Source organism: Coffea arabica, chromosome 3c (assembly GCF_036785885.1).
Source record: "Coffea arabica cultivar ET-39 chromosome 3c, Coffea Arabica ET-39 HiFi, whole genome shotgun sequence".
Classification (NCBI taxonomy): Eukaryota; Viridiplantae; Streptophyta; class Magnoliopsida; order Gentianales; family Rubiaceae; genus Coffea; species Coffea arabica.
This window is the reverse complement of record NC_092314.1, coordinates 3,646,382-3,654,591: the sequence shown is the minus strand read 5'-3', so window position 1 is coordinate 3,654,591 and position 8,210 is coordinate 3,646,382. Positions and strand designations below refer to the sequence as shown.

General features: G+C 38.0%; 2 protein-coding genes across 3 annotated transcripts; one reads left to right on the top strand and one right to left on the bottom strand.

The window, feature by feature from the left end:
- LOC113734192 (uncharacterized) lies at positions 1–2,085 on the top strand. 2 transcript variants are annotated; one of them, XM_027260582.2, is made up of 3 exons: positions 1–136; positions 313–511; positions 1,499–2,085. In XM_027260582.2, exons 2-3 carry the CDS (start codon positions 320–322, stop codon positions 1,865–1,867), a joined length of 561 nt encoding a protein of 186 aa, XP_027116383.2. In that variant the 5' UTR covers positions 1–136; positions 313–319; the 3' UTR covers positions 1,868–2,085. The 2 variants fall into 2 exon arrangements, with proteins under 2 accessions (XP_027116383.2, XP_027116382.2); XM_027260581.2 differs by having other exon boundaries at positions 31–168.
- A 655-nt stretch (positions 2,086–2,740) lies between these two features.
- LOC113734191 (guanine nucleotide-binding protein subunit gamma 2) lies at positions 2,741–6,480 on the bottom strand. Its single transcript, XM_027260580.2, has 4 exons — positions 5,682–6,480; positions 3,348–3,400; positions 3,203–3,247; positions 2,741–3,111 (listed from the first exon to the last, which is right to left on the bottom strand). Exons 1-4 carry the CDS (start codon positions 5,787–5,789, stop codon positions 3,027–3,029), a joined length of 291 nt encoding a protein of 96 aa, XP_027116381.2. The 5' UTR covers positions 5,790–6,480; the 3' UTR covers positions 2,741–3,026.
- Positions 6,481–8,210: the final 1,730 nt, after the last annotated feature.

Genomic DNA, 8,210 nt, shown 5'->3' with positions numbered 1-8,210 from the left:
AGTAAACTGTAAATTAGCTCCTATAAAAGTTCCCAAGTTGCAAACTTTGATTAGACGTTGAAGGAACAACGATCCTACCCGATCTCGAGATAATTCCCCAGAGAACCTCTTTCGATTTCCCCGGCTCCGATTTAGGGTCTCTTTCAGTTAAATTTCTCAATTGGAAAGGTTAAAAGAAAGCAATTTGGCTATATTATGTTCTTTTTATTAAAAATTTTGAGCTGAATTATTTGTTGGCACTTAGTTGCTCAATCGGAGAATTTTCTTTTTCGAATTGTTTCATTGATAGTGATTTGGGAATTAATTGTGCAGGTGAAGGATGGGAGCATTTTTGTCTAGGTTTTGGTTTATGCTGTTTCCGGCGAAGGAGTACAAGATTGTGGTGGTTGGATTGGATAACGCCGGCAAAACGACAACGCTTTACAAGTTGCATTTGGGGGAGGTGGTTACTACTCATCCTACAGTCGGCAGCAACGTCGAAGAACTTGTTTATAAAAATATAAGATTTGAGGTCGGTTGCTTTTTCGATTTATGCCTTGGAATGTGTTTATTTCTTAATTTGAATTCTGCGGGAAGCTAGGTCTTGATCAATTTCAGGTTTTGTCTTGGAGAATTTCTTGATACGTGGCTGGTTCTGGACATGGTTGACGTAGCTGATGTTTTATACTTACAAATGCATTTTTAAGTGTGTTCGACTTAGTTAATTGACAATAAGATGTAGGAATTTCGAATTACTAACTGATTGATATATGCTCATTGTAGATGTTATTGTTTGTCAAATTGTTACTTCAGGAAATGTAAAATTAGGTCTTAAAGAGTTTGTGGGTTCTATGTGAGATTTTGGACTCCGTGTGAATTAGAAAGGTGGATCTTTGTAGCAATTTATGGCACTCAGGAATCTTTTTCAGCTGGAGAACTGGTAGTTTGATTTAACAGGGAATTAGTAAATATATATTTATATTTATTGGTTTTTCAGATAAAATTCCAGCCAGCATCAATTACAGATAGTCAAATTTTGTGCTAGATATACTTGTCCTCTGTATATTGGTTATTTCACCATGATGGATGGGAACAAGGTGGTTATTACGAACTGTCATCAGTATGTAGGCAGATCACCTGTACAGATTCTTCCTTCAGTCATGAGGAAAAGAAGATGTAATAGTTGAAAAACTGAAGTAGGTTTTAGTTTGTATTGGCAAAAGGTTGACTGACATCATTGGTCTCTTGTGTCTCTTGGATGGTGCAAAACGAAGTGTAAGCCCCTGTGGTTGTACTAGCTCTTGGAGGGAAATATTACACACAAATACAAATTTGAGGAGCTTGACTGTACAGTACATATAGATCCTATATTTTCTAGGGCACTTCATATTTGCATTTCCAGAAACCTCACCTGAATCTAGCATTGGTTTCATCCTAGTCAACAAAGCAAAGCTCGTGCATTCTGATGTCTTATTTCAGCTAATCTGATCTAATTTATTTGCTGATGCTACTCAATCAGGTTTGGGATCTAGGCGGTCAAGATCGGCTTAGGACGTCATGGGCTACCTACTACCGTGGAACTCACGCTGTGATTGTAGTAATTGATAGCACTGATAGAGCCAGGATTTCCATAATGAAGGATGAACTCTTCAGGCTGCTCCCGCATGAGGATTTACAAAGTGCAGTTATCCTCGTCTTTGCAAATAAACAGGACCTCAAGGATGCCATGAGTCCTGCTGAGATAACTGATGCGCTTTCCCTTCATAGCATAAAAGATCATGATTGGCACATCCAAGCCTGCTCTGCCCTTACTGGTGAAGGTTTGTATGATGGTTTGGGTTGGGTAGCACAACGGGTTAGTGGAAAGGCTCCAAGCTTGGAGAGTTGATATAAAGAATATTAAGGTTCATGTGTAGAAGTCCTCGCTCCTGTGGTTGGAATACGTTGTTTTTATTGGTTTCCTTGCACTTGCAGATTGAGTTCTCCTCTGCGTGGAAAAAGGAAAGGGAAAACCCAGTGCTGTATGTTGTACCTTTCATTTCATTTTCTCCTGAGCTGAGTGAATATTTGGCAAGTTTGATTGCTAAAAAATATGTTTTAATCCTAGTCCTCTGTGCTCCTGTTGATCTGTCGGTCGGTGATTTTTAGTGGTCGCTTTGCTTTTTCGCTTGGCGGAAGACTATACGGTTCTTCAACCAGATTTTGCTTCGTGTGAGTGAGATTTGCTTACGTTAATAAGGAGCTTTTGGATGGGCTTCAACCGCTAATGGAATATATCCTCTGCGAGCTAGCCTTTTAAATGTCAATCACAACCCGCAGAAATGATTACAAATAATTGATTGAAGACCACACATGAACTAAAACTCATGCATCGTCGACAACGTAGGGACGAGCAAATTATAACAAATTATCAAAAGTTGAAACCTGATAATAAAGACGAACAACAAAATATTCGATAAATGTAAATTTGGCATTAGACTTGTAATAATCACTAAAATGATAAATTATGCCTCTTCTTTGTTAATAACTGTTAGTGTCAAATTACTTTAAAATGCATGTGTAAATTTTTCTAGATGCACACTGGACACGTACAGTCATAACCAAGAAATGGGCGCGGCGCTGCAGCAATTAAACTGCCAAAATCACAAAGGACACATAATATGGGGTGGGGTTGATAACAGGGCCAAGTCCCGTTCCTCCTGTTTGCCCACATCAGAAAGGAAAAAACAACAAACCGAAGGAAGGGCAATAAAGAAATATATGAGGATACAAAACAGAAAATTATCTCTTGGTTATAAGGTGAAATTTCTTAATCATGTTTACAAGAACATAAATGGGCATTTGTACACGATGCTGTATTCCATTCCATTTCTAGGGGTAACTGAAAGGGGAGAAAACATAGAATTTTTTGATATAGAATAATCTAGAGTAAGGAAAAATTGTGAATCTCTGCACAATGGATCATTTGATAACCTGACAGGATATTCCTATCTGTACTCTGTAACAAGCTCAACCATCAATTTAGCAAACTGCTCTAGCACCAACAATCACAGAATCCAGCACCTGCATCCTGATTTCTCTTGAGGCCCCTCAAACCATCGATCCCAGGATGGAGTGAGCGGGCCATTCGTCCTGGAAGAAAGAAATGAGTTCTTTTAGAATGAGGTTTGAAAGGAACGGCAGACTTTCAAAGCATTGAAAAAAATACAAGGAGGTGTACTACGTCGGAAGTAGCGGATCCGGTCTTGTCTCCACCTTACTCAGCATCCTAGATTGCATTACAGAAAATTCATTTGAGCCATTACCATAAATGTAGAAAGGATTGTTCATACAATTATTGGGTCAGGTAAATATTATTATTTACTTACTCCTTGCAAGAAGCTGAGGCCTTCTCCATCTTCTCAAGCTGTTCTAGTTCTTCCTACACAGAAAAACATCATCTTTAGGGAATGAAATATTATTCATGAAACACTATCGCTGCAGACAACCCGAATCAGTCATTACGTCAGGTGACATCTCAAGCAGTCTCACAAGAAAGGATCAAAAGGTTAACGAACTAGTGAGAGTTAATAAACATGACCACCCAATATCTATCTAAAGATAATGGGGAAGCAGTCCTAACTACTACTTGGTCTCAGTCTAAGCTTAGCACTACAAACCACATTAATAGTCTAACATCACCAGTTCCTGTCCTGATCCCCAAAATCATGATTATAAAATCGACATTGAATAAGCTTAATCCAAATGTAAAGCACAAATTCATTTTGCAGATGCATTTGCTTGCATAATTCACGAGAGGATGAGGAACCCTTGCCCTTGCCATCATTTATATTGGCACCAGAGCAAGATCCTTGCTAAATTCTTTTGAGCTACACCAAAAATTAAACTAATCAGGTACAAAGAATGGTGAAATGTGCTGGTTTCTTCTGGATAAGATGAACAGGTTGAATATAAGGAGGAAGGGATAAGGATCTCAGACAGACGCATTTTATAACAGTCACCACGAAACTGGCACCCTTTTGCAACCTATTAATCAACAAAACCACCCAACTATAAACACCAGCCACACCCTTCACCTTCTTAGGACTAGAAAATCCAAACAACCATCAAACATGAGCAGTTTGTTAAACTGCAAACCTCCTCTTCCAAGTAGCATCATCTAGTGTCTTCTTCTAAACTTCATGCAAAGGAATGAACAGGGCCACTAAAAAGTAGTAACAGTGTACTTCTTAGTTCAGTAAAAATGTCTAACAACTGGGAAATAGAGAAATATCATGTCATTTTCGAAAGAAACCAACCGGTGCAACATTCAGCGTCTCCATACTATATTCCAACTAAAAACCAAGAAGAGTAGCTTACTTGCCACCAAACTTATAAGACAAATCCTCAGAAAATCCACTGATTATAAAACTCAAAAACAAATAGACTGGATTGTATTAACTTCAGCTGTTAAGCAAGGAAAGAGAAGGAGAATCTCAAAGAAAAGACAAGGTTTACTCTATATGTGAAGTGAGAGGAGTTACATATAACAGGGTTTAGATGAAAACCACTTCTTGAGGTTAGCATTCACGTGCTTCATGGTCTATTGACTGGCTTATAACTGCATATACATATTTTTGCCTTCACCTTGGAAGGTGATTACTGAGGTGTAATCACTGGCTTACAACTGGTCAGCCTTTTGAGTGCTTCATAATGGAGTCAATCAAAAACCTCATTATCTTAGCAGAGTTGATTCAAAATTTTGGTGATGCTGCAGGTCATGGCACGGTGCCATTTCAGATAGCAATGTGGCTTCCTTTTAATTGACCCTTGTAAGTACAAATTCTAATGCCCTATATACAATGTGTCAAGTTCCTATCGGCTAGGATCTTACATATCAAGTGTTCGTTTGGAGCAGAATAAACGGCTACCACAACAAAAAAAAAAAGAGGGACAAGTGATACGTTGGATTTTCTCTGGATAAAACAGTGTATTATGAACTAAATTATGCTTTGAAAGCATAAAAGATTCAACACAACTTAGCCCACCAAGCCTTTGCAAACACTAATAACCAGCAGAGAACCTCAACCCAGAGCCTTAACAATTTGCCGGGGCAAATTATTACTCAAAACTACACTGATCAACATCAGAAGTTCGTCCACATGACAGAGACTAGATAGTCACGGGTCCATAGTGGGAAAAAACTGGAACTTTCTATTTTGAAGCAAGAGGCTTATATTTGAACACAAACTCAAAACTGCAATCAACTTCAACACTTTATTCACGAAAACTGCAATTGCAAAACGCACAAACCCACCTCAAAGTTCCAATTTACAGCAGCAATCGGCAAAGGCGAGAATTTGCAAACGCAAAAACCAAATTAGAGACAATACAGATGACTAACACAAAGTTTATCCCGCTTTTAAACCCTTGCATTCCTCAGCAGAAAAAAAAAGGTACAAAATTTCATTGAAAAATACCACACTTTTACCTGATATAGAAAGATAAAAAGAAGAAAAACGATGTGTGACATCATTTTCTTATTGAACAATAACAATGCAAGAAAACAGAATTCGACCCACTTGAACTCAAAATCAAAACGAAAATCGCCAATCAATTGCCACAAGAGAAGGGAAAAAGAAAAAATAGAAAAGAAAAAGAAAAGCTTGAATGTATACTTGAAGAGGTGAAAAGGAGTTAAGAAGTCAAGCAAAGAGAGTGACCTCCAAAAAGCGAGCTTCTTGCTCAAGTCTTTTCAATTCAGCAGAAATCCTATGCTTCCCTCTCGTATCTGCCGCCGATCTCCCCTGCTCCGAGCTCACTGATTGCATCTCTCACTTGGCTTAAAACCAGAAAAGACACCCCCAAAAAAAAACCAAATTTTCTTGTCGGTTGAATATGGAGATGTGCATAGCAGCTAAAACCCAGAGAATAAAAATGGATTCCCAGCTGAAAAACTCAAAAACCCGGATCGATGATCAATTTGAGAAGGCCATTACAAGAAAATTTGTATCTTGTGTGCTGATTTCGAGGACAAATTGCTGCAATTTTTAGACAAAGGAAGGGAACTGGGGCACAACAAATTGGATAATAAGTAGGGAAGCAGTAGTAACTAGTAACACGTATCTATACAAATGGGATAGGCGTATGAAGAAACGAACAAAAGGCAAGGCAGGTTAGAAGAATAATAAAGAAAAGAAAGGGGAAAAAGGCTGCTTTCTTTATTTTCTTTTTGTTGGGAGGCGCATTTTGTCACAATGTGGAGGAAGAGAAAAAGGTTGTCGTCTTTCGTCTTGCTTTTTCCACTTTTTTTTTTCCTTTTAATAAAAATATTATGATCATTTTCGTGTCTTTTCTGTCTCTCTCTCTTCTCTGGTTATCTTCTCCTTTTTGAGTCTGGATCCCCCATTCGGTTTGGCTTCCAAGTCTAGTCTAAAGTCCAGTTAATGGGGTAAGAGACAACAGCAAAAATTTGCGTACTTCTTGTCACCTTGTGTTTATCCGCCCTCCTTTCATGGCCTCATGTGAGTTTACGATTTTCCCTCTACAAAAAGTGCAGGTGAAATTCTCCTGGCCTTTTGTTTTCGGTTATTCACATTATTGTCTTATCTTTAAAACATTTCATCGCAATTTGTTTAGTGTTAAAACGGTCATATAAGTGCTAACAAATTCACATTTATAGGTTTAGGAATGATAACACTGACTACCTCGCTCTAAACATTTTGGCAACATTAAGAGATTTTTTACCTTTGAATAAATCACTGAGCGTGGCTTAGTGGCCATCTGGAGGAACTTAAATCCTTCCTTGGAATGTAAACTTGCTGTAAAAAAAATTCAAGAATGATGTCGTAACATTCCCTTTGTCTAATAGGTCTGCATACCTAACATACGAGCCTCCTTAAGTTTCCCATTCCCTATAGATAATGATAGAATAAGTTGTACAATTTATTATCGTTATCGAAAAAAAAAAAAAAAGATTAGCTCGCGATCTTGTAAACACGTTTAGATTTGTGTTACAACATTACTTTTCATTTCAAATTGAATCTCCATGCTCTCAATTTGATCAACGTCAAGATTCACAAGCACCTAAAACTATCTGCAAATCATGAATAATCTAGCGGTATGGATTTGTAAACACTACTAATTCAGTGATCACTGATTAGGGTTCAAAATTTAACCATACGTTTTCGAAACGATAAGATTCACGAACACGTGAAAACCACTAAATGTAAACGTTCTTAACTCTTAAAAGTAATGGTTTCGGGAGTACATCTTTGGCTGTCTGAAACAAAATTCTCTCAGACTTTTATTTACTAAAGAAAAAAAAAAGAAATTGAATCCAACTTCACTTTCAACCGTATGATCCGTGAACGTGTGAGCAAGTGAATCCGGCCTTTATTCATGTGTGATGCCACTAGCACCGCTAAAGTTAAGTATTCTGTTGTCTTCAAGAAATTGACCGCTTCGGAATTTTCTTCCATTCACATTGAACAACATGCAGATTCCTAAGCTTTTTTTCCAAATTGGCTGAATTAAGGGTGGAGCTGAACCAAGTAGCTCAACTCAAGCTCGCGAGCTACTTGGTCAGCAGCTCGAGCTCGAGCTCGGTTGACCAAGTTCGATCTCGAGTTGGAGCTGCTCGTTAGAGCTATTGAGTCGAGTTCAATTTTGGAAATATGATATTCGAGAGTTCGACAAGCTCTATCGAGCTTTTTATAATATATATTTTAATTTTTATTATTATGAAATGTCAATAATACCCTTTATTTAAAATTATATATAAAATATTAATTTTTATTACTTGATATTGATTAGGCTTGATTGAGCTCGAATAAGTTCGATTGAGCTTGATTTGAATTGATTATATTTAATTACACTCGAGCTCGAGTTCTATAAATTGATGTTGAGCTCGAACTCGAGCTCGAATTTTAAAAGTTTGACGAGCTCGAACTTAGTTATATTTGTCTACTCGAGTTCGACTCAACTCAACAGCAGTCCTAGGTTGAATGTATGAAAAAATAAATAAATAAAAAAGTGAAAAGAAAATAAATTGTGAAGCTCCACCCCAAGGAGTGCGCGTGGGCATGCTTAGAGATACCGCCACAGTGGGAATCCAGTTGACGGAGGCGAATCATGTCACGCATAGAATGAGAGGAACAGTGGCAGTGAGAGTACACGCCGAGCCCGTGAAGTGGGAGCGCGTGCTAGATTTGCCCACTTTCTGTTTGTCACTTGACTAAGGTCTAAGGGAA

Bases quoted from the DNA above. Each gene is read 5' to 3' on its own strand.
- LOC113734192 (XM_027260582.2), top strand. From the start codon at position 320: ATGGGAGCATTTTTGTCTAGGTTTTGGTTTATGCTGTTTCCGGCGAAG. The intron at 512-1,498 runs GTCGGTTGCTTT...CTACTCAATCAG, and splicing joins ATAAAAATATAAGATTTGAG to GTTTGGGATCTAGGCGGTCA.
- LOC113734191 (XM_027260580.2), bottom strand. From the start codon at position 5,789: ATGCAATCAGTGAGCTCGGAGCAGGGGAGATCGGCGGCAGATACGAGA. The intron at 3,248-3,347 runs GTAAGTAAATAA...AATGCAATCTAG, and splicing joins GCCTCAGCTTCTTGCAAGGA to GATGCTGAGTAAGGTGGAGA. The intron at 3,112-3,202 runs GTAGTACACCTC...TCTTTCTTCCAG, and splicing joins CCGGATCCGCTACTTCCGAC to GACGAATGGCCCGCTCACTC.